General features: G+C 51.0%; 13 protein-coding genes across 13 annotated transcripts; 8 read left to right on the plus strand and 5 right to left on the minus strand.

Moving 5' to 3' along the window:
* Positions 1-142: 142 nt before the first annotated feature.
* On the plus strand, positions 143-1,562 carry BDW70DRAFT_139617 (polyadenylate-binding protein). Its single transcript, XM_073737431.1, has 4 exons — positions 143-424; positions 547-803; positions 889-976; positions 1,036-1,562. The coding sequence occupies exons 1-4, from the start codon at positions 353-355 to the stop codon at positions 1,180-1,182; spliced, it is 564 nt and encodes a 187-aa protein (XP_073594437.1). The 5' UTR covers positions 143-352; the 3' UTR covers positions 1,183-1,562.
* A 419-nt stretch (positions 1,563-1,981) lies between these two features.
* On the plus strand, positions 1,982-6,254 carry BDW70DRAFT_139619 (NEDD4 family E3 ubiquitin-protein ligase). The gene is made up of 10 exons (XM_073737432.1): positions 1,982-2,690; positions 2,773-2,795; positions 2,875-2,913; positions 2,978-3,083; positions 3,143-3,276; positions 3,378-4,593; positions 4,643-4,936; positions 4,985-5,122; positions 5,170-5,565; positions 5,616-6,254. Exons 1-10 carry the CDS (start codon positions 2,671-2,673, stop codon positions 5,713-5,715), a joined length of 2,466 nt encoding a protein of 821 aa, XP_073594438.1. The 5' UTR covers positions 1,982-2,670; the 3' UTR covers positions 5,716-6,254.
* Positions 6,255-6,821: 567 nt separating this feature from the next.
* Positions 6,822-7,810, plus strand: BDW70DRAFT_79269 (GPI anchored serine-threonine rich protein). The gene is made up of 3 exons (XM_073744868.1): positions 6,822-7,172; positions 7,240-7,338; positions 7,415-7,810. Exons 1-3 carry the CDS (start codon positions 7,057-7,059, stop codon positions 7,713-7,715), a joined length of 516 nt encoding a protein of 171 aa, XP_073594439.1. The 5' UTR covers positions 6,822-7,056; the 3' UTR covers positions 7,716-7,810.
* A 1,347-nt stretch (positions 7,811-9,157) lies between these two features.
* Positions 9,158-11,215, plus strand: BDW70DRAFT_151520 (uncharacterized protein; the record flags this gene model as incomplete). Its single annotated transcript, XM_073739304.1, has 1 exon — positions 9,158-11,215. One exon carries the CDS (start codon positions 9,158-9,160, stop codon positions 11,213-11,215), a length of 2,058 nt encoding a protein of 685 aa, XP_073594440.1.
* Positions 11,216-11,684: 469 nt separating this feature from the next.
* Positions 11,685-12,726, plus strand: BDW70DRAFT_161524 (uncharacterized protein; the record flags this gene model as incomplete). The annotated part of the gene is made up of 2 exons (XM_073740990.1): positions 11,685-12,052; positions 12,153-12,726. 2 exons carry the CDS (start codon positions 11,685-11,687, stop codon positions 12,724-12,726), a joined length of 942 nt encoding a protein of 313 aa, XP_073594441.1.
* A 40-nt stretch (positions 12,727-12,766) lies between these two features.
* BDW70DRAFT_139623 (uncharacterized protein) lies at positions 12,767-14,455 on the minus strand. The gene has a single exon (XM_073737433.1). The coding sequence runs from the start codon at positions 14,409-14,411 to the stop codon at positions 12,915-12,917; it is 1,497 nt and encodes a 498-aa protein (XP_073594442.1). The 5' UTR covers positions 14,412-14,455; the 3' UTR covers positions 12,767-12,914.
* A 368-nt stretch (positions 14,456-14,823) lies between these two features.
* Positions 14,824-16,495, plus strand: BDW70DRAFT_139628 (WD40 repeat domain-containing protein). Its single transcript, XM_073737434.1, has 4 exons — positions 14,824-14,899; positions 14,970-14,991; positions 15,040-15,535; positions 15,581-16,495. The coding sequence occupies exons 1-4, from the start codon at positions 14,878-14,880 to the stop codon at positions 16,220-16,222; spliced, it is 1,182 nt and encodes a 393-aa protein (XP_073594443.1). The 5' UTR covers positions 14,824-14,877; the 3' UTR covers positions 16,223-16,495.
* On the minus strand, positions 16,496-17,541 carry BDW70DRAFT_139629 (putative vacuolar transporter chaperon Vtc1). The gene is made up of 2 exons (XM_073737435.1): positions 17,204-17,541; positions 16,496-17,143 (listed from the first exon to the last, which is right to left on the minus strand). Exons 1-2 carry the CDS (start codon positions 17,235-17,237, stop codon positions 16,806-16,808), a joined length of 372 nt encoding a protein of 123 aa, XP_073594444.1. The 5' UTR covers positions 17,238-17,541; the 3' UTR covers positions 16,496-16,805.
* A 194-nt stretch (positions 17,542-17,735) lies between these two features.
* On the plus strand, positions 17,736-19,206 carry BDW70DRAFT_139630 (dynein light chain Tctex-type family protein). The gene is made up of 5 exons (XM_073737436.1): positions 17,736-17,826; positions 17,987-18,096; positions 18,181-18,219; positions 18,315-18,389; positions 18,458-19,206. Exons 2-5 carry the CDS (start codon positions 18,070-18,072, stop codon positions 18,740-18,742), a joined length of 426 nt encoding a protein of 141 aa, XP_073594445.1. The 5' UTR covers positions 17,736-17,826; positions 17,987-18,069; the 3' UTR covers positions 18,743-19,206.
* BDW70DRAFT_169268 (glycoside hydrolase superfamily) lies at positions 18,880-20,198 on the minus strand (the record flags this gene model as incomplete). The annotated part of the gene is made up of 1 exon (XM_073742640.1): positions 18,880-20,198. One exon carries the CDS (start codon positions 20,196-20,198, stop codon positions 18,972-18,974), a length of 1,227 nt encoding a protein of 408 aa, XP_073594446.1. The 3' UTR covers positions 18,880-18,971.
* A 674-nt stretch (positions 20,199-20,872) lies between these two features.
* On the minus strand, positions 20,873-22,198 carry BDW70DRAFT_79338 (SUR7/PalI family protein). The gene is made up of 2 exons (XM_073744869.1): positions 21,559-22,198; positions 20,873-21,509 (listed from the first exon to the last, which is right to left on the minus strand). The coding sequence occupies exons 1-2, from the start codon at positions 21,962-21,964 to the stop codon at positions 20,920-20,922; spliced, it is 996 nt and encodes a 331-aa protein (XP_073594447.1). The 5' UTR covers positions 21,965-22,198; the 3' UTR covers positions 20,873-20,919.
* A 656-nt stretch (positions 22,199-22,854) lies between these two features.
* Positions 22,855-24,653, plus strand: BDW70DRAFT_139635 (PLC-like phosphodiesterase). Its single transcript, XM_073737437.1, has 3 exons — positions 22,855-23,558; positions 23,605-24,204; positions 24,252-24,653. Exons 1-3 carry the CDS (start codon positions 22,958-22,960, stop codon positions 24,467-24,469), a joined length of 1,419 nt encoding a protein of 472 aa, XP_073594448.1. The 5' UTR covers positions 22,855-22,957; the 3' UTR covers positions 24,470-24,653.
* On the minus strand, positions 24,554-26,297 carry BDW70DRAFT_151527 (FAD-binding oxidoreductase; the record flags this gene model as incomplete). Its single annotated transcript, XM_073739305.1, has 4 exons — positions 24,554-24,831; positions 24,874-25,537; positions 25,623-26,123; positions 26,196-26,297. The coding sequence occupies 4 exons, from the start codon at positions 26,295-26,297 to the stop codon at positions 24,554-24,556; spliced, it is 1,545 nt and encodes a 514-aa protein (XP_073594449.1).
* Between the last annotated feature and the right edge of the window lie 909 nt (positions 26,298-27,206).

The raw sequence follows: 27,206 nt of genomic DNA on the forward strand, positions 1-27,206 counted from the left end.
TATCTATCCTTCCACTGCAGTGATGCAATAGTAGTTGGTCCCCGGAATTGTGATGACAAAAAAGACGCTAGACCTGAAGTAGAAATTAAGGTGTTCAGCTTCAACCAAGTATCTCATTATTTCACAAAATATCTCCTACTGTCGTCCTCTCTTTTTATAACAGACACAGACGATTTATTGAGTTGGGCTTGACACGAGGTCTTGCCGGCGCTCACGTTCCTCTGCTAAGACATTTTACTGCCGCAATCCGCAACTCAAACCAGGTGGAGAGCTTCCGCTTTTGCACACGCTTTATCTCAGACACCCGTGACTCGAGGAAAAGAGGGCATCGTCAGCTTTACACACACGCACAATGACTACAGAAGAGACAGAGATTAAGGATGAGCGCTTGGAAACGCCTCATGAAGAAGGAGGCGACGATGAGGTATGATTGCGAAACGCCGACAAATCGGCAGCAAACAAGGAGCTTGAATTTGATGCGCGCCTTTAAGCAGCATTCGGAAGATTATCTGGAAATCAAAGCTAACACTCTTTCGCGCAATCTAGGAAGAAATCGAGGCCATGAAACGACGGGTCGCCGAGATGGAATCTGAAGCGGCAAAGTTACGGGAAATGCAAGCTACCCTCGACCAGCAATCCGAGAGCCTGAAAGAAGACAAGGAAGACATCGACGCCCGGAGTATTTTTGTCGGTAATGTGGATTATGGAGCCTCGCCAGAGGAAATCCAAGCGCACTTCCAGAGCTGCGGTTCCATAAATCGCGTTACCATTCTTCTAGACAAATTCACAGGCCAACCCAAAGGGTACGTGGTATCCTCAGAGTCACAGCAGTTGCCAGATGAGCCCCTTGCCATCTTGAGATATAGCCCTACTGACTTGGTGATATAGCTATGCCTACGTAGAATTCGCCGAGCCCAGCCTGGTGGCGCAAGCCCTTGTTCTAAACGAGAGCGTCTTCCGCGGTCGAAACTTGAAGGTGAAAAGACATTATGGAATAGAAAGCTCTGATTCAGTTGGCTGACAAGTTCGGCGCAGGTCGTTCCCAAACGCACCAACCTCCCTGGTATGAGCAGTCGAGGACGCGGTCGTGGTCGCGGCCGCGGATACGGCCGTGGAGGGTTCCCTCGTGGTGGATATCGCGGCGGTTATCGCGGTCGTGGACGAGGCTATGCGCCCTACTGATCATATTCATGCACATACATGCCAGATTTGATCGTTGCATGCGAAACTTTCAGGTGGATTCGTCGTATCAGAAGGGAAACCTGGAGAGAAGCGCCCATGTCGTGAAAGCTTATGAAGTCGAAGGCGGACCACTTGATTGAACTTTTCAGGACAGACTTCCTTGGAGTTGAGGCTGGGCTGTACTACTGTATGATAACCATTCGGTCCTCAGAAATTTGGACGAGATGGTGGGATGGATTAATTGATAGCAACATCTTTCCATTCTGAATCTTATGACATCGATAGATAATGGTCAGGAAAGGGGAAATCACTTCTATGCGAGGGAAACGATAAAGCTAAAACTCCTTTGATATTGAACCATTTGGCATGCATAGTGTACAATGAACAACTGCCCTGTTATGATGGTCATGGAACTGTTCAATACCCGAAAAAGGACCGGATAGTTTACCCCGTATAATGGACCCGCAGCATCTATATATACTCAATAGTTCAAGCCGCACAGAGGCTGATCCAGGTACAAATATGTTATTCAGCATCCGATTATGGATGATTGGAAGTAGCCTTGCTCGAATTGTCCTACGCGTCTGATATTTTAGCCGGCTTGAATACTACTTGTGGGTCAGGAATTCTGCTGCCTTGTCTGGTCTGGAACTCTGGATCTATAATAGGAGCACTGCAGTAATCGTCATAGGAGAATCAGCTTGGCTCGGATTTTGATCCGCTGAACCTACAGTGAGGTGATATAAAAGTAGTTAAAGCAGAGTGGTGTTTATTCCGGACCTTATGCAGAACTTCTTGTGTTTGAACTTGCAGTGGCGAGGACTGGGACATGGAGCGAGTTTGTCGTACGTTTAAATACTTCGTTCTTGTTCACCCCGCCGTGATACAGTCAATCAACAACCACACTACAGCCCAGCTCGCACCTCTCGTTCTTTCGCCCTGTGGAGTATTGATATTATCGGTTATTTAGCTCGTATTGACATTCATTAATAAGACTGTTTCACTCTCGCCACGGCCATAGTAGTCAGCGCGACTTGACCACATCATCGCGAGTTGCTCCTCCCGGGTGAGCCCCTCGTCTGCTCCTGATTGGCCGCGGCATCGCGAACCCATTCATCTGCCACTGCCAGACTGCCACCCAGTGCTGCTCAGCCCCAATACACAGCACTACTGTGCAAGTACAACCGCCAGTCTCGCCGCGCTTCAGCCGACTCTGAGCTCATCACGTTCCTCTCTTCGAGTTGGTCATTCTCGACATCTTCAACTCCCTGACCATCAATCTCCCCCACCGCCCTTTTCCCTCCCTGTCCTTCCGCTCCTCGATCCACCTCCGGCCCTCCCTTCCCCTCGAACAATCAACGCTACCGTCGGGCCTTTGATTTGGTGAACTGCGGTGGATGTGCACGCAGAAAACCCGTTTATAGGCTTGCCTTGATTGGCTATTTGCACACCCGGGGCGTCTACAACCGACTGGAAAACCTGTGCAGGATGGGGTCCAATCTGCCTGCGTGAGTTTCCTTGGACTAGCTGGCTTTTCAGTCACTGGGATGATTCTTGCGTTGGATATATGCTGACAATTGTATTATACAGCCAGCCGAATCTTAGGGTTACAAGTAAGATCTCACATCTACATTGAAGGACCAGGCCGAGCAATGTAGCATATCGCTGATGGAAACTGACTGGATGACATAGTTATCGCTGCGGATGGCCTATACAAGCGCGATGTTTTCCGTATGTCCCGGATGATTTCAGCCTGGCTGTCTCCCAGTGACAGAACTAACTTCTCTTGTTCTAGGACTACCCGATCCCTTCGCCGTGGCTACCGTTGGAGGTGAGCAGACACACACGACATCAGTGATCAAGAAGACGCTGAACCCGTACTGGAATGAGATGTTTGATTTGTAAGTGTTGTCGCTGATGTCGCTACTCTGTAGGTACTGATGCTGTTGCGAACTTTCAGGCGGGTCAATGAGGACAGTATCCTTGCAATTCAGATTTTTGATCAGAAGAAATTCAAGAAGAAGGATCAAGGCTTCCTTGGCGTCATAAACGTGCGCATCGGAGATGTTATTGATTTACAGATGGGCGGTGATGGTGAGTTATGCTGCTTCCACAACCTCCGCGTTTTGCGCGGCATGTTCGTGGCTCCTTCAAGATACACCTCAGCTAACTCGCAATTCTGCGGCGCTTGACAGAGATGCTTACCCGAGATTTGAAGAAGTCTAATGACAACCTCGTCGTACATGGAAAGCTTATCATCAACCTCTCGACCAATCTCAGCACACCCAACCCCAACCAGGCGAACGGTTTGCACCGGACACAACTTGGAGCTTCAACATCCAGCGGGCTTGTTCCGCAGGTTGCACCAACACCGTCATTACCCCATGCTGGACCTAGCTCTGTCGATCAATCGGCAGCTGCATCGAGTGCCTCATTGAACCCGCAGCGTGTCCCATCGGCTACCCGCCCGACCAGTCAAATCGCCCCGCCCAACGGTGCGCCGCCGATCGCCAACGGGCAGGGCGTACCACGACCTAATCTCAGTTCATTTGAGGATAATCAAGGACGACTACCAGCAGGCTGGGAGCGACGCGAGGATAATCTGGGAAGAACCTATTATGTGGACCACAACACTCGAACCACGACCTGGAACAGGCCGTCCGCCAACTATAATGAGCAAACACAGCGCACTCAGCGGGAGGCTAATATGCAGTTAGAGCGGAGAGCGCACCAGAATCGAATGCTCCCTGAGGACCGGACTGGAGCCAGCTCGCCCAATTTATCGGAAACTCAGCCGCAAGCTCAGACTCCGCCCGCTGGCGGCAGCGGTGCCAGTAATAGCAACATGGTTTCCATGATGGCGACAGGAGCTACCACTGCAGGCACTGGTGAGCTTCCGCCTGGTTGGGAACAGCGGACAACTCCCGAGGGCAGACCGTACTTTGTGGACCACAACACCCGTACCACAACATGGGTAGATCCCCGGCGGCAGCAGTATATACGAATGTATGGCCAGAATGCCAGTGGTGGCAACACCACCATTCAGCAACAGCCTGTTTCTCAACTCGGTCCACTACCTAGCGGCTGGGAGATGCGTCTGACAAACACGGCTCGAGTGTATTTCGTTGACCACAATACCAAGACAACCACCTGGGATGATCCCCGTCTGCCATCTTCATTGGACCAGGGTGTCCCTCAATACAAGCGTGACTTCCGACGGAAACTCATCTACTTCCGCTCACAGCCAGCGCTGCGCATCATGTCTGGCCAATGCCACGTCAAGGTTCGCCGAAATAACATATTTGAGGACTCATACGCCGAAATCATGCGCCAGAGCGCGTCCGATTTGAAAAAGCGGCTGATGATCAAGTTTGACGGTGAAGATGGTCTGGACTATGGTGGTCTTTCGCGGTAAGCATTTACTCTGACGTATAGCTTGCTCACTGCTAACGTGCACCAGCGAATTCTTCTTCCTTCTTTCTCACGAAATGTTTAATCCGTTCTACTGTCTTTTCGAGTACTCTGCGCACGATAATTATACCCTACAGATTAATCCTCATTCAGGGGTCAACCCAGAACACCTGAATTACTTCAAGTTTATTGGGCGTGTTGTTGGATTGGCCATTTTCCACCGTCGGTTCCTTGATTCATTCTTTATTGGAGCCTTCTACAAAATGATGCTACGCAAGAAGGTGTCCTTGCAGGACATGGAGGGTGTAGACGAAGATCTGCACCGCAATTTGGCATGGACACTGTATGTCTCATCATTGATTGGCTTGATATGTCTTCTAACCATCAACAGGGAAAACGATATTGAGGGTATCATCGACTTGACTTTTACGGTTGACGACGAAAAGTTCGGAGAGCGCCGTACGATTGAGTTGAAGCCTGGCGGGGAAGATATACCCGTGACTAATGAGAACAAGCACGAATATGTTGAGTAAGTTATTTACAGCTCTTTCTATAAGCCAGTCTAATTATTTCTAGGCTTGTGACGGAGTGGAAGATTGTTAAGCGAGTAGAGGAGCAGTTCAACGCTTTCATGTCAGGCTTCAACGAGCTTATCCCGGCGGATCTGGTCAACGTGTTTGATGAACGCGAGCTGGAGCTGCTTATTGGAGGTATTGCCGATATTGATGTCGATGACTGGAAGAAGCACACCGATTATCGCGGCTACCAGGAACAGGATGAAGTCATCCAGAACTTCTGGAAAATTGTTCGCACTTGGGATGCGGAACAGAAGTCCCGTCTGCTCCAGTTCACCACGGGTACATCTCGTATTCCAGTCAACGGGTTCAAGGATCTTCAGGGCTCGGATGGACCTAGACGATTCACCATTGAAAAGTCTGGAGATCCAATCGCCTTGCCCAAGTCTCACACATGGTACGTCTCAACTTCTGTTCGCCTATGCGTTCTTCGCTGATTCTTCTCAGTTTCAACCGTCTTGATCTTCCACCGTACAAGTCACATGAGGTGCTAGAGCACAAGCTGTCGATCGCTGTAGAAGAGACATTAGGTTTCGGGCAGGAGTAGATAACGCATGTGAATGGATTTAGGAAGCCGGCGTTTATACTATCCATTCGATTCACCAAACAGCTTCAGAGATCAGCCCAACGAGGAAGGGCGATTCATACGGAGTGTATTTTGCTCCTCTTGTTTGATCTTCTCTGCGAAGCGCTGCCTAGGGTCACGTCATACCCGTCGAGTCCATTTCTAATCTGTCATTTCTCCTGTCACGGTGCAGGCAGTGATTCTGTTATTCCCGGTCATTCTTTTGAGAAGAGCAGGACTCAGTTGAGGCCATACATACAGGCACACGGCATTGTTAAGCTTGATTTATTCTATTCTTACCAGGATGTGGTGGACTGACTTGTATATAATGTATCATCTCTAAGAACATGGACTGCTGTTTGCTGCACATCTTAATTTGCATCGGTGTTCATGCAGTGATGCCGAATCCCAGTTTTGCAGAATATCTACCTATTTGTTACTCATTTTGATTTTTGTTTCTTCGTGATCTGAGTGGGCGCAGATTTTTTTTAAGAAAAAAAAAATAAAATAAAAAAAAAGGAGAGAAAGAACAATCCTAGCAGTTCATCTGGGTTGGTGCTCATGGTTATCGAGATATATATATATGTTCAGCCCTACAATTATCAGCAAGACATTTGAAAGGTAGCTTCTCAAACGATTTCATGCCAACAGAAAACAGACACTGCGAGTCTATCATAACCATAGCAACCATCTGTCGCCTATCTGTATAGGCGTTGCCCAGACATTAACTAGAGATTTCCCACCAATAGTTCGTTTGTATTTGACAGATCAGACCGTGACATGTCCAATCGATAACCTGGAGTCTGCCCAAATCGGAGTGCTATCTTTCCAGCTTTCTTGCGCTGGATGAAGCTATTTCTAGAGGCTACAACCTGAGATATGGCATTGCAAGGATTCTATAAGCCCTGGTGACATGACTCTTGACTCCATTCAGTGTAACTCCAACACCTTTGGTTCAGTGAAACGCGACTCGATAAACTCCCTCTGGTTTGAGTAGTAGCCCAGTGTTCGAGCGAGTCTGTAAACATCATATGTATGGTTTGGCTTGGTGGCAGAGAACTTGCTCAGAACGTACTCTAGGCACCGCACCAGCCTTCTGCATGCTTCCAATAGCCGCTTTAGGATCTTTCCGGCTGGGCCCTGAGCATTTCCCTCTGTCTACGGAGTAAACAAGACCTCCAACGGGCTTAACTTCCTTGCCCATCTGGTGTAACTCCGTGCTCTTATAATCTCCGTCTCCCTGCAGCAGCCTCTTTACCCCCTTTACACCCCATCTCTCCTACAGCTCCAGACACCAGAAATTTTCACCAGCAAGAACTCGAGATGCATCTCCTCTCTCTCCTCTCTGTTCTCGCGTCTGCTTCTGTTTGTGTTCTTGCGCAGGATGCAACGTCTACTACCACCAGCAGTCAGTCTTCGAGCACCTGCTTGGCTCAAAAGTACGTCTTCATTGCCATAATCACATGGCTCTATCTCCTAGAGACCATACTAAAGAATCTTCTACAGCATCCTCGATACCTGCCTGGAATCCGTCCAAGGCCGAGTTGATGCGTGCGGTGCGAATGAGTGGCGCTGTCTCTGCGACGAGACGACTAGTCTGCTAACGTATGGAAGCCCCCTTCCAAACTTCGTCTATAAGCCATGTACTCTACGAAGATACTAATCAGAAGACTAAACACAGATGCTACGACAACTGTCCCAACGATGGCGGCCGCAACGGCGTCGCACAGCAGCGAACCTCATACTGCAACGCGGCAGATCAGCTCGAACCCACTAGCACGACCTCGACGACTACCGTCACTACGACATCGACTAGAACTTCGTCGGCGACGGATGGCGACGCGACGGCGACCACGACCACGACTACCAGTGATGGGGCCGCGGCGTCGGAGACGGCAGACGATGCGGCGGGGCGGGTGCAGCTTGCGCTGGGATTCGGTGTTGGGGCTGGGGTTGGGCTTGCTGTGCTGGGAGTTCTGTAGGGGTGGAACCGCTATACTGACAAAGAGGAGGGATCAAGATGAAGTGACTGAAATGCGTCGTGGTAGGAGCTCCCTCAGTAATAGGGCTGAGAAATATTTATGATATGCTAGTCCTGAATGTGAGGGTCTTGGACCCTAGGAGCTAATCTGCGTGCCAAGTCGCTAGTAGACGCAGCCTGTCGGATGGTTCATGGAATGGCCCGATAGGCCTAAAGACAGAGTGAAAGAATCTGGAGATATTTTCCAAGCTGTGACTGGGACTACGCCGGGAAGAAGGTGCAATGATGTAAGAGCGGTTGACAATAGATTGTTCATCAGGCCCATGCGAGAGGAGCCGAACCGTGGGACATATATCTACCCAAATGATAGTTCAGTACCTTTGACTGGACAGGCGCCGAGTCGTCCACAAAGTGAGGTCATGATTAGTGGCTGTTGGCAGTCAGACAAAGACCAGTCCAGACTCGATTTGACGTGTCAGGGAGAAAGAGAAGGAAACCTGCTCTTTGTATGCTGCTAGTCTTCCAATCACGGTGGCGCTCAACTTCCTGCCTGCTCCTTCGCCTCGTCACCTCTCTGTCTCTTGTCTCGGTCGCTCTGTCTTTGTCTTCCTGACTCTCCCTCTTCTCGCCCGATCTGGCTTCACTCTTCACTCCCCCTTTCCCTTTCATCTCCTCCTCGTCGCTCTGCTTCCCCATACTTCTGCTGTCACGCAACCAGTCCCTGGACGGACTTCTACTCTGTACTCCTACTAATTCCAACCTTCTGTCGTCTGCTGCCTGTTCCTATCTTTATTAATAGATCCCGCCACCGTTTCTTCTCCCAACAGCCGTGGTTCCCACTCCATTTTCCGGCTGCATGTGAGTTGTCGAGAGCTTTCTGGCCTGTACTCTCCGACTCTCCAGCTATCCTTACCTCTTCCGCGTCTGTTGTGTTTGTCGTTGCTTATCTTCTGCTGGTTTTCTTCTGAGAATCTTGCCCTTTTTTCTCGCCAATATAATACCGTTTATTCCAACTAGTATTTGTCGCTTTTCATCCGCGTTGGCAACTTGGCGGCTTGTTCCTTGCCCCCTTTGCTGTCTGCCTGCCTGGTCTGCCTGTTGCCGTCCGCTGTTCGCCGCCGGTCGCAAACGACGCCCGATCAGCAAACACTGGGCCACTGGACGCCTCATCATCTTTTAACTCCGGATCGACTTCGCGTTTCGCATGCACCGGTGCATTGTCTTGACGCTCGTCAGATAATCCTATTCTTTTCTCCATTTTAATTTTCGCTCCTTTCCCCCCCCTCTACTTCTGAGACAGGTCGTGTCGCATCGCATCCCTGCATTGCTTACACCTGGTCCGCTAGCGCCCTTCTTTGCCACAACAACTCGCATGGCATGTTTCGGCTGCTTCCCTGGTCCTCTTCCATTGGGGTCAATAAGGTAATGACCGAAGAGGTCAAGATGCTTGCGACCTCGCCTCACTGCGCCCCTCCTGGCGTGAACGGCTTTGCGCTGCCGCAGTTGAAGCGGAAGCGATCTGACTCGAGCGAGTCAACTACCACTCGAGATGCACCGGTCGCAACAAAGCTACGAACTAATGATGCGTCTGCAAAGCACATCTCCGAGCAGCGCACCTCTGCGCCGTCGACTGGCAAGGATGACGCAAGCGATATACCTGCGGAACCTCTCACCGACCAGACTGCGAAGCGCGCCTCGGATATGCCACCTTTGTTGTCGAATGGGGGTAGTTCTGACCCGTCCGCTCCTCCGCGCGACGACCAGAAGGGCCCAGCGCGCAAGGTCAATGTAGACAGGTTGCGCGAAACTCTTGAAGCTCAGCTGAGCCTCGAGGTTTTGCTGAAACACAACGAACTTCGCTTTATCGACCAAGAGATCGCTAAATGTCAGGTCGCCTTGGAACAACTGCGCCGATGCGCCGAAATTCCTTATCCCGGTTCGCACGCTACTGGTCCATCACTTTCAGTCAGCAATGGAACAGGAATGTCGGTATGGGCTCCTGGAAATGGACCTGCACCGCGTTCTCCAGCGCCTTGGGGCGTCACAAACGGCCCTTACACGCGCCACTACTCTCGATGGTTGCTACCAGATCCCCGTTTTGATGGTGGCGAGGTTGAACCGATGACACCTATGGGCATGGGCGCGACGACTCCTCTGGAAGGCCGTTCAACGCGCGGAAATCCTATCGACACTGCCTATTTGGCTGGCAAATCTACAAGACCTCAACGGGGATCTACTGGGACGAAGCTCCAATCTTTACCCAGCGGCTACCCAGCTCCTAAAGAACGGGCTGGACCTATGATAATCCGACGAAAGTCGGATGGTGTTCTTGTCAAATTAGTCTGCCTAGATTGCCGGAGGGACAACTTTTCCAGCACACAGGGCTTCATTAATCACTGTCGTATCGCGCATAACCGCAATTTCGCAAGCCATGATGCTGCCGCGATGGCTTCTGGGGAACCTGTCGAGGTGGATGACGCTGGTGCCGTTATTGGGGGCAAGAATGAACCTTCGACTGGCTTAACGCCCGGTTTTGTCCATCCCTTGATCCGCTCTGCTCATGGTATCGAATCGACACCTAGAACGCCATCAGCGTCAGGATCGTCGGATACGGAACCTCTGAAGCGGTCATCGACGGTGGAAACACCTCGTACTTCATCCCATACGCCAATGGGGCCCAACAAACCTGTGGCGAAAGCCACAAACGACGCTTTTACTGCTTCTGAGGATACTCCACACTTATCGTCCTTGATGAAAATGCGAGGTGTTGATCTCGACCTTGGCCAGCTAGTTGGAGAGGCTAAGACCGCAGTGGACCTCAATGAATACACTTCTGATGAGGGTGACTCGGAACCAGAGCCTGAACCGCCAACGCCGTCTGTAAAGGCAAAGCCTAATAAACCGCTCGCAACCCGTGCTGGACGCCAACCAATGCGAACAACAGCTTCGCAGACAGCCTCTGAGCGCCCTGATGGCCACAAGGGCGTCGAACGGCCAAATCATAAGCCCCTTGCGCTGGAGACACTGACGCCTACCCGGCCGTCGGTGCCTTATAAGTCTCCTTATCCGCCGACCGGCCCTCAAGTGAACGAGCTGCGGGAGCTCGATTTGAGCCCAAACACCGTTGAGTCAAATCAAGCCCCCAGCCTTGTGAGCGATGATGATGACTATGAAGTGGCGTCTGATTCTGATAGCCCCGGGCCCTGCTCATCTGATGCTGAGCATGGGGACGATTTCGGCCTCATTGATGTCGAGGACGACGATACGAATGGCTCGACTACTGCCAGCGATTCAAACCCTAAGGCAGACGTAGGGCTAGGCAGTGCCGCTAAGCCTCTGAAACATGGCAGCATACGAAAGAAAGGACAGTACCCGATTTCGTCATCAGTCGTTCCGCTCAGTCGGGGCAAAGAGGAGAAGCGTGTAAGCTTTATCAGTCCAAGCTCAAGCCCCGACCAGGGCGATGCCAAGGAGGATGGCAAGCGATCTCCTGAACGATAAAGAAGATAGAATTTCCGCCATTCTTACTCGGCCCTTTGCTATTTGATAATGTATCTCTTCTCTTCTACCGTGTATCAATCGATACGTTAGACCTTGCTGAGGCTTGTTCGGCCATGACTCTGCTCGGCTTGCGGGGACGTTCTGGCTCATTTATGACGACTCATGATGTATTAAAGCAAACAATTTGATTTCATCGCTGAGGTAGATGGCTGCTTGAAGATTAATCCATCCACAAAAAATACAACTCCTGTAGTAGTAGGACTCTTTAGCGGACAATAGGCAACAAATGTCCGCAACTAAAATTGACTTGAAGACTTTAGGTCCGGTAAAGCCGCGCATAATGACGACCCGAAACCAATTGAATCTCACTCCCATACTTCCACCACCACCGCGATCCAAACATTGATCTCTGGCGCCGTTGTATTTTGTCTTAAAAAGCACGTAACCCAAGAAGCTGCAGACAAGAACCATGAGTCTAGACCTGAATCCCTCAACGATAGCCCTAGCCACATTTGACACCCTCCTCGGTGCATATGAGACCACAGTACGCCAAATAACGCGCACCAAGGCCCTCGCGACGTTGAATTCAAAATCGAAAGCAAAATCAAAGCTGAAGACGAACAAGACCCAGACTCACAAAAGAACTGCGCCGTCTGAAAAAGAAAGGGAGGAGGATCTTGACTCTGTTTCTGAGCAGGTTCGCGAGTTTCTGGAACTGGATGAGTGGCGGTATGATGTCCTTCCGGCGCTTGTTGCGGATAGACGTCTAGGTAATGAAAGAGGAGGCGGGGGCCATCTCTCTAGGGAGGAACTTGTCCGGTTGATGGAGTGGAAGTTGTATGTTTGCTGCCTATCTCCTTTCCGACCTACTATCCACGTACACCAGTGTATAAAAGGTGGCACCAATGACACGCGATAACTAACTACCTACTCCTAGAAAGCACGGCGTTTACCGCCCAACCCTCCTTAGCATGATCCGCCAAAACCAAGAGAAGACCATATCAGACACTACGGCGAGTGCGTTCTCGTCTTTACCTGCATCTGTTGAAAGGATGGATGGGTTTGAGGCGATTGGGAGTGCCTTGTTGACACTTACAACGCCCCTTCGCGGTGTTGGGTCCGCAACAGCATCACTGATTCTGTCCGTTGCTTGTCCGGAGATGATACCGTTTTATAGTGACGACGTCTATCTTTGGGTTTGTGCTGGTGTTTACCCGTCCTCGTCTTCTTCCTCGAAAAGAAGCAAAGAGGTGAAGCCGAACGGGGAACCGAATGTCAGGTATAATATCGCGGAATACCGGAGGTTGTGGGAAGGGGTGGAGGGGTTGAGGGCGAGGTTGAATAAGGAGGCTGACGAAGGGAAACGGGTTTCTTGTAAGGATGTTGAGAAGGTCGCGTTGGTGGTCAGGCATTTTGATTTGTCTGGGTTGGGGGGTTGCGAGGAGGGGGAGAAAGAGGAGAATCTGAAGGAGAGTGGTGAGGGTGCAGGGAGGAAGAAGAGGAGGTTATAGACGTTAAGACATGCGAGTAGTTTAGTATAAAAGGAGTGCCCACTTCAAGGTCATCCACTGCAACTAGCTCCCGAAATCGACGTCTGAATGGTACTAGTTCAATCACACATATCTCGAATTCAAAGCAAACGCTAACATACATGGCCTCGCTATGCAACCGTCAAAATGCAAACAGGGTATCTCTATAATCAAGTCCGTGATGATTCTTCCTCCATCGTAACAGCCAGCTCATCGTCCTCAACTCTGGGGGAAGTGCAGATCTGAGTGGACTTGGAAGTATCGTTTAGCCAATCATACTTCTTGCTGCGCAACGACTTGAGCGTCGCACTTTCTGGCTCAGGTGGAGGAGTAGGCAGCAGTTCATCTTCCTCGGTCAGATCTATCATAATAGCTTCAGGCGTTTGTTTAGGTTGTCGTGCTGGCGGATCAGAAGACTGGTTGTAAGCGTTTGTAACCTGCGCAGGTATATAGTTCGTGGATGTTTGCGGAAACGACGACTCAGGGGTCAAATCTATCGTGACGGCATCGATTTGTTGCCCTAGTAGCCGTGTTGGAGATCCAGCAGACTGACTGTTGCCAGCACCCGCATTTTGCATAGAAGGTAGCGGCACGGATTGTTGTCCATAGTGGTGTGGCTTGTACTCGGCTGGAACCAAGGAAATAGCGGGGAGCCGCTTTGTAACTTCGATTTCATACAGGAGATTATTGTATAGAGTACTGACCTCGTGAAGTTTGTTTCTCCACGCGGTTGCTTCCTTCTTGTATTCCTCCACTCGAGATTGGTGTCTTGTTGATACACGCCGAAGCATCGCATTTTCTTCACGGAGCAACTGTTCCGGTGACTTTCCAGAACCGTCCAGTTCTGCATATTGCAAAAGTGACTTCTTAAACTGGTCACGCTCACGTGTCGTCCGGTATAGCTGAGCCCGCAGACTCTGGATTTCATTAAGCATCTTTTCGTCCCCCACGGCAACGCATGTTACGTGAAGCGCAGGATTTGAAGGAAGATAGCCTAGCGGTCCTCCCGAGACAGGATAAGGGGATTTATACACAGGTTCTTTCCGCACCTGCAAATATTCACGGGTGGTGGTGGCAAGAATGTCCTGCTCATCCAAAGAGAATCCCTCCTTTGTGCATTCGCTTGTTCTATGCAGGCTAGACGGAGCCTGGGGTGTCTCCCTGAAATCAGGTAGAGGTTCGTCGGGTAGTACTAAGGGTAGTTCGATCCCGCCTCCAAATAGGCAGTCGAAAGTGTCGAAGAAAGATGCATGTAATTCATGCGTCGAGTTGGTCGTAAGAGAAGGCGTTTGGTCGGGGGATTCTGGGTGCTGTCGCTGCCGTTTCTCGGGCGGGATTTCTGAAAGTTCTTCTGCGCTTCGTTTGCGGGAGAAAACAAAATCAAGCTCCGGAACCGTAGAATCAAACAGAGGGTCGTACGAATCATTCATGTCACTAACTGTACCATTCGCTTCCGCGTTGATCTCATCGAGACCCGTCCGTGGTACGCCGGAAATCTCAGCAACGACCTCGCCGTCCGTCTGATCTATCTCATCGCGTCTGCCGGCATCGACAAGTGCATGTTCAAGGGAACATTCTTGCTCCTTGTCCTGTAGGGAATCGCCCCGCAGCTGGAACCCGGGGAAAGGTGTAAGCCCCAGTTCATTCATGTACAGATGAGAATCCATAAGAGCTTGCTCTTGAGGACCAGGACGAAGGGAGGTAGAGTTACCTTCAACCGCGCCTCTACTCATTTCCCAACCTGACAAGGCAGGATAACTCAAGCCACGCGTTTTCTTCTTCGAACCACGACTCAGTCACCCTACCTGTCTCAACGACTCAACTCTTGACGTCTGGTGGGCACTTTGAACCAGGCCTGCCAGCGAGGTGATAGTGTCAAGTCACGAAGTGGACATATGATAAATAGAACCGAGTCAACTCAGATGGTAAGAGAAAAGTGAGAAGGCTACAGGAAATGTTTAGGTGCTAGTGCCGTCGTGAAAATGTACTTTTACACACCGCTTGACTGACCGCTCACGAGCCCCTCGGGCATAAAACCGGCAGGATTTCAAACAGTCTTTCGCAACACTCCTGTTGTCAGCGGGACCGTCAGACTTGTCTTCTAATTACCAGCGTCCAGATTGGATAGCAAATATGAGTGTCATACTTTGTACTGGTGAGTCGATGTTTTCTGGTGCGGGATGAGTGTCTCAAGAGCAGTTGAATTGACCATGCCTGGATGTCAGCCGGCTATGACCATACCATTCGGTGAGTTTACCTTCAACGAACGCAGGACAGTATCCTGATACCTGGTAGGTTCTGGGAGGCTCTATCGGGAATCTGCTCGCGGACTATTCAGCACCCCGACTCCCAGGTAAACCGTCTCTGCATCACACCAGACAAGCGATATCTGGCGGCTGCCGGTCACAACAATGTGAAATTATACGACATCAAGTCCACGAACCCAAATCCTGTTATGACATTCGAAGGTCACACAAACAACATCACTGGCGTAGCATTTCACTGCGAAGGAAAGTGGATGGTGACTAGCTCTGAAGACGGCACAGTAAAGGTTTGGGACACCAGGACAGGAAGCCTCCAGCGCAACTACGCACACAAAGCCCCGGTGAATGACGTAGTCATACATCCAAACCAGGGCGAGCTCATCAGCGGTGATCGTGCTGGCATTGTTCGGGTATGGGATCTTGGAGAGAGTGTCTGCACACATCAATTGATTCCGGAGGACGACGTTGCCGTGCATAGCGTCAGCGTCGCCAGCGACGGATCCTTACTTTGTGCTGGTAATAAGAAGGTATTTTGACCTTGCAATGTCTTCCTAACTATGCTAATTGATTAGGGAAATGTGTATATCTGGCGCATGATACAAGAGGCCGAAGTGACTCGAATTGTCCCAATTTGCACCTTTCAAGCCCACAAGGACTATCTGACTCGTGTCCTCCTTTCGCCTGACGTCAAGCATCTAGCAACATGCTCCGCTGACCATACTGCTAAAGTATGGAATCTCGACGTGGACTTCCCTCCGGCAAAGATGGCAATTGCAGCCGCCGCCCGATCAAAGGTCAAGTCACCGTCTGCAGCAGAAGTAAAACCGGCGTCTCCGTCTTCTGCGGGCTCCGAAAGTCAAAGCAACTCAATGCAACTTGAACGGGGCAAGGCTGACAGTATTCCGTTCCATCTGCTCAACGGGACCCAGCCTGCTAACAATGTTGAGCCGCCGCCATCGTTTCCAGTACAGCCTGATGGCCCTCCCATGGATCCAAATACAGGCACATTGTTTCTCGAAACGACTCTTGCAAATCACCAACGATGGGTCTGGGACTGTGCTTTTTCGGCTGACTCGGCCTATCTGGTTACTGTGTCTAGTGACCACTATGCGCGACTTTGGGAACTTGCCTCAGGTCAGATAATACGTCAGTATAGTGGGCATCATCGCGGTGCAGTGTGTGTTGCACTAAACGACTACTCGGAGCCTCGCTGAGTTTACGTTCATACGGAAACGTACTGTGTCTCCATTTCTTCTTTCGTAGTATGTTTTGTTGTGGGTTAGCATGGCGTTTGGGTTGGACATTTCGGGGTTTGCCGATACCTTGGAGTTCAGAACTGAGAATATGTCATGAAAGCCAGCATTTTCGAAATATTTGGTGATTGTCGCTGCTGCTTCTGGTAAGCGCGTATTCTGCGACTGTTTTAGGCACAGCTTGTTATTTGTATGGGTTCTGTTTTTATGCGATATTCATGCCAGTAAGGAACGTAATAACCCGAGTATTAGAAATTTTCATTGAATGCGTCCAAACACAACGCCCATCGCCTAATCAAGAGTAACAGAGATCTGTGCAAAAATATCTCAGGATGAAGAGACTGATAGACATAAGCGCAAACAGTCGGTCGACGGTACAGACATCGGAACTCGGTCAATGTCGAATCGATGAGATAAAAATACATGCATCCACGTAGTATCGTTAAGCTTCGCGGCCGACCAGCCGGCAGCCAACGAACAAGTAACCAAGAATATACCCTATAGAGCAAGCGCTCAAGCGTAACTGCTTTCATCCTCATTCCGTCTAATCCTGCAACATACGCAGAACAAAGTTCACCACAACAGCTGCAAGCAACGAGATAGCCAAGATAGTTGGCCCAAACCGGTCATCAATGCCGCTGTGGCCTCGTTTTCGAATACTCTGCGCTCGCCAGTGGAAGGTTACGAGGGCATATATCATGGCCGCCATAGCGATGACGGTGAAGAGACCGGCGGAGATGCGCCCAACGCGGTCTCCGAAGTTGAGAAGGCCGACAGCCAAGCCGCCTAAGATGACGGTAAAGTTAAGCCACGAGAGGAAGGTACGTTCATTTGCGAAGAAGACTTTCGGTTCGACGCGCGTAGGCAAGGCAATGCGCTTGCCTAATTCCTGGCATTAGTAGTGGCTCCTGCAGCCTTCTAGATCAACTGGAGATCACGGACCTGGGGCAGTTTGTAGAAGCGGCTGGCTCGACATTGTGCGGGGTGATAGCTATAGCTTGAGCTAGACAGCTTCGAGCAGTTAGGAATCGGGAGCAGGAGGTCGGACAGCGGGATAAAAAATCGAAAAGCGGAGGAATCAAGCGAGATATATACGATGCAAGATAGTGCGGTACGAAACTAAAAGATCTCGACTGTGGTGATCTGGTTGATTGGACATCAGAGCTTGAGTGTGGTGAGCGGATGCCAGATGGGGCGGCCGGGCCATCACGGAATTGGCCGAAGTGGCTCTTCTGCCGCCTTTAGGCGCCTGAAAGCACCCACGTGCACGCGGTATGCTTCTTGTCTGGTGGCCTTAGGCGCTTGCGGACTAATGTAGCGCCGGTGCCGATGTCGGTCGTGACAAGCAACACGCTAGTCCAGAAGTGGTAACGACATACTGGCTCGAGCCAGCTACGGCATAGCGCCGGCCAGGCTAGTCCAAATTGAACCAACCACCAGCCGCGAAGTCGTCCATGATGGCACAGAGTGTCCTGTCCTCTCAGCAGCAACAGGACCCTGATCCTTCTCTGTGACCTTCGTCGAGTCAATCATTGACACAATCCTGCATAAAACTGCATTTCTAGGTAAGTGCGATTTCTCTTCCCCGGATTTGTCGCTTCGCCGGTGTCGGTCCACATTTCTCCCCCACAATCCTATCTCTGGTTCTGCCCACAACTTTCACCGGGCAACGTCACAGGCCAGCCTTCTCTCAACGTCAACAGACATACTGACTTCGTCGCAAAGACCGTCAACGACCACACGAGCCTTACGCGCGTTTACATACACACAACGACCACACGAGCCTTACGCGCGTTTACATACACACAATGGCTGTCGAGACCTCACCCGCTACTGTACGTGACCTTCAATCTTACGATGGCCCTTCAACGCGTGATATCGGCAAGAAAAACAGCGATCGCTAACTTCTGCTACAATAGCCCGTTCCTGTCGCGGAGTTGACCAAGATTGCCACAGAGGTCCGTCCCTGAAACCATTGTGGGTGTCAGACTGGTGCACCGTGTACCTTAAGTCAGCCACCTTTCAAAACTCGGACTAACGCATGCACAACAAGGCTTGTGACTCCGCGCTTGAAAAAGCCGATGGATACGACCACACCCAGGTCGGGACATGGAACTCCGAGATAATCGTACGCCTGAACTCTACAGTCCGTGGCTGCCGGGACCTACACTATCTAACGTGATTTTTGTGTGACAGAACTCCATCCTCAAGGCCCTCATTGCCGCTACCACCCCCTCCACACCATCCACTCCTCCTCCATACCGCTTCACCGTGAACAGCACCATTGTGCAACAAGGCTTGATTGACAAGTCTGCTGCTGCAGACGGCTCCGCCGCCAATACTGGGAAGCGCGGCATGCACTCCGCTTCTGGGGCGTTCTGGGACGTCAACCGCGATGGAATGTGGACGTTCAAGTACCCCGGCGCCGATGCCAAGGGGTTGGACGTGGTCGTGAGCGTGACATGGTTTGCACTTGGCTAGTTGGCGAGGGACGGAATCAGAAAGAGAAAACACCTGATATACCATCGTGATATTTTACAAATTCTTGATATTGCATATTTCAACCATTGAGCCTTGAACTTTGTTACTGGTCTTGTCCTTGATTACGTTGCTTCGATGGAGCCCGGTGCTTATAGTGCGAATTCTCTCGAATTTTGCTTGGTATATCTATGCTATATACCATTGATACGCACAGGAAGGAATTAATCGATCAACCAAGATAACCTAGCTCGATGAATCGCCCGAAACTCCAATAATCTTTCTTATCCCCCTCTCCGTTGACCTCATCAGTGCCCTCAAACTTTGCAGTCCAATACGCGCTGCCCTGCATGTATTCCTCCCAAATGCTCAACCCGGCGTTCAGATTCCTCTCCCTTAACGCAAGACTATTGTTATACGCCGCCTGGATCGCCCACTCGCCAACATAGACAGGAATCCCATTGCCAGTTATCGACTTCTCCTCTGCATCAGAGCGCATATATGTCGGCAGGTTCTCAGACGTAGTATTCCGCCCCTCGAAGTAATAATTATGCACGTCAAAGACGACATTCGAGTCCGCGGTAAAGTTCACACCCCAATAGGAGGGCAATTTAAAGCTCTGGAAAGCGAGAGGTATAGTCCCACTTACCCCAGATCCGATGCCTGATTCCAGAGTCCTCACGCGCTCCAGTACAGCCTTCCAAAAGCTCATGACATAAGCCGCAGCACGATCCGACAGCGCCGCGGGTGTCCCAAAAACAGCCATCGTTAGATCATCGTCCCGATTCCGATCTGTTGGCTCGTTCATAGGCTCTAGCGTAAAGGACCTCGGCGAACTCGAAGTAAAGATGAATTCAACCACGGCATCAACGACATCAAGAGACTGGTTCCATGCGGTGGCGTTATAGAACCACCCCCAATTTCCTTTCTTCTCGCCAATGTCGAGCCCATTTAGACCGCCTGGCAGCGAGTGCACGTCGATAACAATATGCATGTTATATTTCGTGATTGCATACTCCGTTATTTTTCGGAGGTAGGCCTTTTGGTTTCCGCTATATAGACCGGAGCCGGGGAGGTTTATCCATGCAGCATAGGTGGTGGGGATTCGCAGGAGATTCACGCCGACAGAAGCAAGGGTGTCGATTGTGGATGTTGTGATGAATGTGGCGTAGCGGTGCTCCAGGACGGATGCGCATTTCGAGCCCAGGCTTGTGCAGAGTGTCCATTCGTCTGGCGCGTCCGGGGCATAGGTGTTCCAGAATGCGGTGTCGATAGAGGCTTCCTGGACCAGCCAACCGCCAAGATTTGCGCCGCGGACTTTGGCGCTGGACCAGGAGAAAGGCTGAAAGGCTTTCGTGTAAGGGTCATCGAATTTAGGTCTTTGGTGAGAGAGGGAGGAGGGCAAAGAGGATGTGCATGTTGCCAGGAGGGCTGTAGTCAGGAGGTGAAGGGGATGCATAGTGAGTACAGTCAGTACAACGGGAAATGGGTGGGCTATGCGTACTCACATCTAGACATGAGTCGGGATTGGGGGCATGAAAAGGCTTTAAATACGGGGGATGTTTACTATTATGGGCAAGCATTGGACGTAGACTGGCCAGATTCTTCGTTATGGTAGCGGCGCACTGTGGATAGTCCGAGGTATACTCACTTACGCTTGTAGTTATGGAGTCAAGTAGGATATCCCGTGTCTCTAGAAGAAATAAAAATGAGCCGGAATAGATTGCCCAGCCGGTGTTGATTAATGCCAAGTAGCGAAAGACTTGGTGTGGTTGCAAAGAACGAATCAGGGTCTCTCCCTGGGGTGCAGAATCTGGGGTGTGGGGAACAGTTGGAGGTGCTTGTCGAACGCGAGGGCATTCGACAAGGCGGGAACGGCCAGATTGTCCTACTGCCGATCTATCGGGATTTCCAGACCTCGGAAGGAGGGTTCCGAGTTCAGGTTAGCAGATGCGGAAATTCCGATAAAACAATCAGCCATGTCAATTGTATTTCGTAACCGTAACATCGTAGCAAATGTATATAGTAGCATATTGAGCCCACCTACACCTCAAAAACCGTCTATCTTCCTCGAGTTTATAGCCTAGATCTTTCCGTGAGTAATATTGCATATATATTGATGATCCCTAAGGATGATTCCTATCGCTGGTATATACAAAATGAATACCAGGATAGGCTGCTTATTGATGTTCAGATGTCGTCGGACTGCGTGAGTGCGGGCTACTCTTCTCGCGCATCTCGGGTGTAGCGCTGCCGGTAGCAGTGCCCGTGGAAGGTTCAGGGTGATTTTTGAGTGCCTTGCGCGCCTTTCGTCCACCGCAACAGGCAGCGCAGCAAGAACCCAGTTCAACGATGAACGCGATAAGGTTGAACGCTGCAGCGATCCACATAAACGCCAACATATGGGTACCCAACTCGGCCCTGATGTTGAGATCGAATGCATCACCGCTGGTGAAGATATTCTTGAACAAGACAAACATAACAGTCGCGATGACCGCGGCAACGATTGTGAAGATGGCAGTTAGGAAGGTGATGATCGTAAATGGTATGGCGCGGCAGAAGATAAAAGTGCGTCGGCGGTGCGGAGGGTGTAGTCGATTGACTCCTGGGTCGGAAGAGATCGTCTGCGGCGGGCGCGATGAGACAGCAAGCGGAGATGCAAAGATGAGAACGAATGTGAGCACGGTCGAGGTGATGAAGAGACCAAACATCCAATGGGAGGCGGCTCGGGCAAGGTCGAGGGCGTCTGTTATGTCGGATGGAAGAGCAACTACAGCGGTTAGTGTGCGTTTGATACCGAAAAAGAGAAGCGGACGTACTGGATGCTCCAGAAAGCAGTTCACTTAGGATAATCTGAACTGGGTTGAACCAGTATAGTGTCTTGGGCTTCGAACAGTGGGTGATGCCTTCGTTATTGTAGCCCTCGCAAAAATTCCAGAGTCCAACCTGGTAGAAATCATGCAGGCCGATAGATCGCGCAATACTGTTGATGAAGACGGCGTTGGGTACGGATAGAGGGATGATATCGGACAGGTCGATTTTTAAGAAGTACGTCTGTCGGAGAACGGGCTTGTCCGAGATATTCCCGATGACAACGAGAAGTAAAAATATCCAGGCGATTAGGTGAAGGAACGACCGTAGAATGCGATGTGTGAGTACAGTCCGTCGACTCCGGCCATAGACCGGCCGCTCCGAGCTCTTGCGGAAGCGAGGTAGCACCGCCATAGACCCTGGCCGATGCGGGATGAACGGGCAGACACGTTAACAATATTAAAAATACAACTGCTGAGTAGACCGGTAGATATGAATACGCTGGTCGGGTAAGACGGGTGAGGCGGAGTAACGATAACAATAGATATGAAAGTGATCGGGATAGTCCAAGGAGAAAAGTCAGCGCGACAAAAGAAACCCAAGAAACTCAATGACGTTAGATTATGGTGACCAACGAGAGCAGCAAAAAAAAAAAAGGGAAAAAAAAGGATAGGCGAGTAAAGATAACGAAATGTGTTTTTTAAGAGATGGTAGCCCAGAATTGAGCATCAGCATGAAAGCATGAAAGAGTGGAGGGAGCAGGGTCAAAATGAAGGTTCTGCTTGGGCAGGGCTGGCAGCTACAGTAAAAGTGGCCAAAGGGATCACCGTCGAGCTCTCCGACGCATCCACTCTAGGCCGCAACGACGAAGCACTAGTGATCTTCAGTTGATCAGGAACTGAATGGTAATATAATTGGACAGCTCAGGGGTTAGGGGCCAGTCGCGGCTTCCTTCTGCTGTGTCTTGATAATGATATAAACTTCGCACAGTCAGCCCCAACAAGGTACTGGAGTCTATAGACTTGTAGGGTGTACATTAAATGCTGTATCACGATCGCAAGTTTACATCTGCAGCTCAGAATGCGGTGACCTAACGGGCATCAAAAATAAAAAGTCTGGACCGTTGTTGGGCTTGCGGCTGTCAGCCGGCGACGTCACCCACCGACAATCCGCCCCTGTGAAGCCGTCTATTGGCGGCTATGCTAGGCAGATCGGAACTTCAGTTAGCGCAGCCACACTCGCCACACCCGCTTTAGCAGCTGGAGCAGTTTTGTCTGCTCCTTCATCGGGTTTCTCGAGTTGGGCGGCCGTGACGTTCTGTTCAGTAACCTCTTGTTTTTTTTCCTGGTTTCCTGGCTGTCCTCTCCATCTTGAAGTTATCCTTATTCTGTCAATATCGACTCCAGAATGAGGTTAACTTGGCTTCTGACTCTTCTGGCCGCCGGTCGGGTGCTCTCCCAAAACACAGACTCCGACTCCGACTCCGACAGCGACAGCAGCACCAGCACCACCACCGATTCCAATGAGGAAGCCATCTCGCATTCCCTGGCTGAAATCGCGAGCGCTATCACGACCACTGTGGATGATGCCACCGTCCCTTCGGGGGATTATATTACTTACTCGACCACCGTCTACCTTACCGGAACCCATGGGACGGTGATCGGCTCAACGGCCGTGCAGGTGACGGGCACCCCGAACGCCAATGCCACAACGTCCGCCAACGCAACCATTACAGGTACTTCCGACTCGGTAACTGTGCTGATAGGAGGCCAAACAACTCTATCTGGTAATTCAACGGCGAACTCCACGCATTCCGCTACTCCAAGCCCGTCCCAGACGCCTGTCGTCAACACGCAGCCCTGCAATGGCTGGCCCGAGTTCTGTGACCGAAAATACTCCAATATCACGCAGGTTGCTGCCCACAACAGCCCGTTCGTGGCCCAAGGAAATGTCGCTGCCAATCAAGCGCTGGACGTGCATTACCAGTTGGATGACGGGGTCCGAATGCGTATGTATCCTCACCGATGGTATCGGAAGCTGAGCTGACTGTATAGTGCAATTCCAAACTCACATAATGAATGGCACGATGTATCTTTGTCACACCAGCTGCGATTTGCTGAATGTTGGGCCCCTGGAGGACTATCTCAGCAACGTTACCGAATGGCTGAGGCAGCACCCCTACGATGTAGTCACGATTCTCATCGGGAACTACGATTATGTCGACCCCGGTAATTTCACAGTGCCTATTGAGAGCTCGGGCCTGATGGATTTCGTGTTTACACCGCCCATGATCCCTATGGGTCTTGATGACTGGCCGACGCTGGGTAGCATTATTCTGTCTGGCAAAAGGGCGATCGTCTTCATGGACTACCAGGCCAATCAGACAGCCTACCCCTGGCTGATGGATGAGTTCTCGCAGATGTGGGAGACACCCTTCTCTCCTACGGACCGCGACTTCCCCTGCACCGTGCAACGCCCGCCTGATTTGGCAGCGGAAGATGCCAGGAAGCGGATGTATATGGCCAACCATAACCTGAACATCGATTTCAGCATCGCGAGCCTTAACCTGCTCATACCAAACACAGCCTTGCTCAACGAGACCAATGCCGACCATGGCTACGGCAGTGTGGGCCGGATGGCTGAAAATTGTACCAGTAAGTAGCTATCCTCGAACTTGGTGGTAGGTACTAACCAAAACCAGCGCGATGGAATCGTCCTCCGAACTTTTTGCTAGTCGACTATTACAATGAAGGCAATTTCAACGGGTCGGTTTTCCAGGTTGCGGCCGACATGAACGGCGTCAGTTACGATCGAGACTCGTGCTGCGGAACTTTATCCGCAGCCTCCAGCCTAGGCCCTGGGGCGATGATGAGCGCCGTGCTCTTCTTTGTTGGACTTCAAGTTCTCGCTTGGCTTTAGAGACATAATCCTGTACTGTACATATGACCGTAGATATTTTTAATCACGAGAGATGACCACGTATCTATCACGAATCTCGGCCGGCTACGCCAAACTAACTTTGAAACCCCCATGAAGTTGCGTCTGGAAAATGCCGTGAGGATCATACTCCTTTGCCAGAGCCTTGAGGAACTCGAGATTCTCCTCGCCATAACTCCGCAGCGGGTTCTGCGACTCGGCCGCATAGTTGAGATAGACATAGGGATAGTCGCCTCCAACAGACCGCGCGAAGTCATCCAGCTCACTCATAAATGTCTCTCCAACCCAGTCAAACAGCGCCGTATCGTCGACATGATCCCAGGTAAGCCAAAGGAGGTCCACTACTGCTGATTAGTATTATTCAAATAGGCCAAAGGAGAACTTACAAATATAATCCCTCCCCTCATCCAAACCCAGCACATTGCCCCCTTTTTTCCTCCCAATCTCCGCAAACAAACCCGGCAACGGCTGATACAGACTCTTGATATTCCACTCGCTGCTTTTCGCAATCTTCTTGACCTGCCCAATCAGCCGTTCTTGGATCTCAACCGCCTTCTTCAATATCGCTGCGTCATTCGCAAACGTCACCGTGAAGAAGTTACTATGCAGCCCACTCTCCGGCTCTAACTCCCCAACCAACCCCTCAAGGTCTGTCTGCCGGGTCGTGTCAGAGATATTCGGCAGCGGATAAAATGCCTTAAACGCATCCGGATACGGGTCCGCAAAGGGTTTCGTGTAAACGAGTGAGTTGACGATGACTGGTCTGTCCATCGTGGATATGTACGTGTACAGCGGAATCAGCGAGGCATATGGGTCGCTCTTGACGTTCGCTGTGAAATCAATCAAGGCATTGATCTGGGTGTTGACGTTGGTCTCGTCGTGCTCATATGTGACGATCCCACCCCAGATAGAGTTGCGCGGCTGCGGGAACGTCTCCATGTCGAAGCGCGTTACTATTCCGAAGTTGCCGGAGCCGCCTTTGAGAGCTCTAAAAAGGCGCGGGTTATAGGTGCTGTTTGCGGTGGTGAGGGTGCCGTTGGGGAGGACGATCTACATTCGTCCGCATTGGCCGTGGTCAGTGTAGCTCTGGATCCGTGTGAAGCCTCTAGAGTCTGAAGATGACGGGAATGCCTACCTCGAAGTTGACCACGGAGTCACAAGCAAATCCAAACAGCGCGCTATGATGCGAATTCCCTCCACCCACCAGAAACCCGCCTACGCCTACCGTCCCTCCCCGTCCACCGGCAACACCGACCCCGTACTCTGCAAGAGCCCCATATACGCCCTTCCACCTGGCTCCCGGCTCAATTGACGCAATGCGCTTCTCTTCATCGTAGACTGTTCTATTCAGCACCGAGAGGTCGATGGTGACCCCATAATCGACATTCGTCCCACCGACGAGCGTGCTATGCCCGCCGGCGCGGATGGCAAACCGGCATTGCGGCGTATTGTCGTTGGTCGAGACTAGTACGGAGAGGGCTATGGAGAGGTCGGACGCTGAGCGTGGCTGGACAATGCAGGAGGGATAGAATTGGGTGTTGTCGACGCGCCAGTAGGTTGCTTGCGAGGCGTGGTAGGCTGGGGACGAAGGGTCGTAGAGGGAGGTCGTGAGGGAGGTGGACTGGAGTGCTGTACACTGTTTACTACGTCTTTAGCAACGGATGATCTGGTCTATGGATGTACTGAGAGATGCTGTAGATTGACTTACGCAGCCGGAGACTGATGCAGTAGCTGGACAGGTCTTGTAGGGCAGAGCGCTGGGCCTAAGGCTCTCAAGCACCGAGAGGGCTTTGTACGGGCAGACTTTCATCCTGACGAGAAGCTGAAAATTCGTAATCTTTGGAGTATCAAATTGGCGATCGTCGTCGATTTAAGGCTTCTGTTACTGCTCTACCGTCCAGTTCCCACAATTGTGTACTCTGGAGTACTCCAACAAACCTCTATGGGCACCATTTCATGCACGGTCATGTTCACTGAATCGTATAGTCCACTTTATTCCAAGAATGCACAAGCGGCTCAGTTAGTGCCATGCTGAAACGGTGCTTAAGAAAGGCGGGATATTTAGCTGCATTTAAGCCTAGCCCGGTGCCGCTGAGACTGCAGGATCTGTTCTTCTGAAGCAACTGAGCATGAACGATGAAGAGTTCTCCCGAATATACTCCGGCATGTAAACTCATTAAGGATTGAGTTTGACCTTGGCGCTGGGGTTAGGCCAGCGCAGCCCTACCGTATCTGAGTCGGGTCCACCTCTACTCGCAATCACTACCTCATGGGTTATGGACGGAACTGATACTGTCAACTAGGCCCAGAGGAGATCCCAATGACTCGTGAAAGGCCTACTTTGTGGTAATTCGGTCGCTGGCCCGGGGTCAATGACCACCTACAGTAGAACGTAGGCAGAAGTCCAACGGGAATTTAGGCCACGCCCAAACACACCTCTCGCTGCTGACGAGATAGTTTAAAAAGACAAACACATTACAGACAGTTCTTCTTGAGCTCGCTCCTGCCTTACTTGATAGATGATACCCTTCCGGGATGTTATGTGTTCTCTATGTTGAATAGCTTTACTAGTTTTCCATAGATTACAACAACACTCTATCCTGAATAAGAGCCAAAAGCTTAGCATCGATATATGAATAATGTTCTTCACCCCCAGCAATACAACGTGATTCCGCAGCCGCATTTCGAATTCCGAGCCGGAGTCGGGGCCCGGGGGGGG

This window comes from Aspergillus foveolatus, assembly GCF_047715535.1.
Source record: "Aspergillus foveolatus strain CBS 279.81 unplaced genomic scaffold BDW70scaffold_37, whole genome shotgun sequence".
In the NCBI taxonomy this organism is placed as follows: Eukaryota; Fungi; Ascomycota; class Eurotiomycetes; order Eurotiales; family Aspergillaceae; genus Aspergillus; species Aspergillus foveolatus.

Coding starts and splice junctions, on each gene's coding strand:
- BDW70DRAFT_139617 (XM_073737431.1), top strand. CDS start 353: ATGACTACAGAAGAGACAGAGATTAAGGATGAGCGCTTGGAAACGCCT. Junction 425..546: donor AAGAAGGAGGCGACGATGAG/GTATGATTGCGA, acceptor CGCGCAATCTAG/GAAGAAATCGAGGCCATGAA. Junction 977..1,035: donor TCCGCGGTCGAAACTTGAAG/GTGAAAAGACAT, acceptor AGTTCGGCGCAG/GTCGTTCCCAAACGCACCAA.
- BDW70DRAFT_139619 (XM_073737432.1), top strand. CDS start 2,671: ATGGGGTCCAATCTGCCTGC. Junction 2,914..2,977: donor ATACAAGCGCGATGTTTTCC/GTATGTCCCGGA, acceptor CTCTTGTTCTAG/GACTACCCGATCCCTTCGCC. Junction 3,084..3,142: donor TGGAATGAGATGTTTGATTT/GTAAGTGTTGTC, acceptor GCGAACTTTCAG/GCGGGTCAATGAGGACAGTA.
- BDW70DRAFT_79269 (XM_073744868.1), top strand. CDS start 7,057: ATGCATCTCCTCTCTCTCCTCTCTGTTCTCGCGTCTGCTTCTGTTTGT. Junction 7,173..7,239: donor AGCACCTGCTTGGCTCAAAA/GTACGTCTTCAT, acceptor AATCTTCTACAG/CATCCTCGATACCTGCCTGG. Junction 7,339..7,414: donor GAGACGACTAGTCTGCTAAC/GTATGGAAGCCC, acceptor GACTAAACACAG/ATGCTACGACAACTGTCCCA.
- BDW70DRAFT_139623 (XM_073737433.1), bottom strand. CDS start 14,411: ATGGATTCTCATCTGTACATGAATGAACTGGGGCTTACACCTTTCCCC.
- BDW70DRAFT_139628 (XM_073737434.1), top strand. CDS start 14,878: ATGAGTGTCATACTTTGTACTG. Junction 14,900..14,969: donor GAGTGTCATACTTTGTACTG/GTGAGTCGATGT, acceptor CCTGGATGTCAG/CCGGCTATGACCATACCATT. Junction 14,992..15,039: donor GGCTATGACCATACCATTCG/GTGAGTTTACCT, acceptor GATACCTGGTAG/GTTCTGGGAGGCTCTATCGG.
- BDW70DRAFT_139629 (XM_073737435.1), bottom strand. CDS start 17,237: ATGTCGAGCCAGCCGCTTCTACAAACTGCCCCAG. Junction 17,144..17,203: donor GCTTCTACAAACTGCCCCAG/GTCCGTGATCTC, acceptor GCCAGGAATTAG/GCAAGCGCATTGCCTTGCCT.
- BDW70DRAFT_139630 (XM_073737436.1), top strand. CDS start 18,070: ATGGCTGTCGAGACCTCACCCGCTACT. Junction 18,220..18,314: donor TGACCAAGATTGCCACAGAG/GTCCGTCCCTGA, acceptor ATGCACAACAAG/GCTTGTGACTCCGCGCTTGA. Junction 18,390..18,457: donor CATGGAACTCCGAGATAATC/GTACGCCTGAAC, acceptor TTTGTGTGACAG/AACTCCATCCTCAAGGCCCT.
- BDW70DRAFT_79338 (XM_073744869.1), bottom strand. CDS start 21,964: ATGGCGGTGCTACCTCGCTTCCGCAAGAGCTCGGAGCGGCCGGTCTAT. Junction 21,510..21,558: donor ACTGCTTTCTGGAGCATCCA/GTACGTCCGCTT, acceptor TAACCGCTGTAG/TTGCTCTTCCATCCGACATA.
- BDW70DRAFT_139635 (XM_073737437.1), top strand. CDS start 22,958: ATGAGGTTAACTTGGCTTCTGACTCTTCTGGCCGCCGGTCGGGTGCTC. Junction 23,559..23,604: donor GGATGACGGGGTCCGAATGC/GTATGTATCCTC, acceptor CTGACTGTATAG/TGCAATTCCAAACTCACATA. Junction 24,205..24,251: donor GATGGCTGAAAATTGTACCA/GTAAGTAGCTAT, acceptor AACCAAAACCAG/CGCGATGGAATCGTCCTCCG.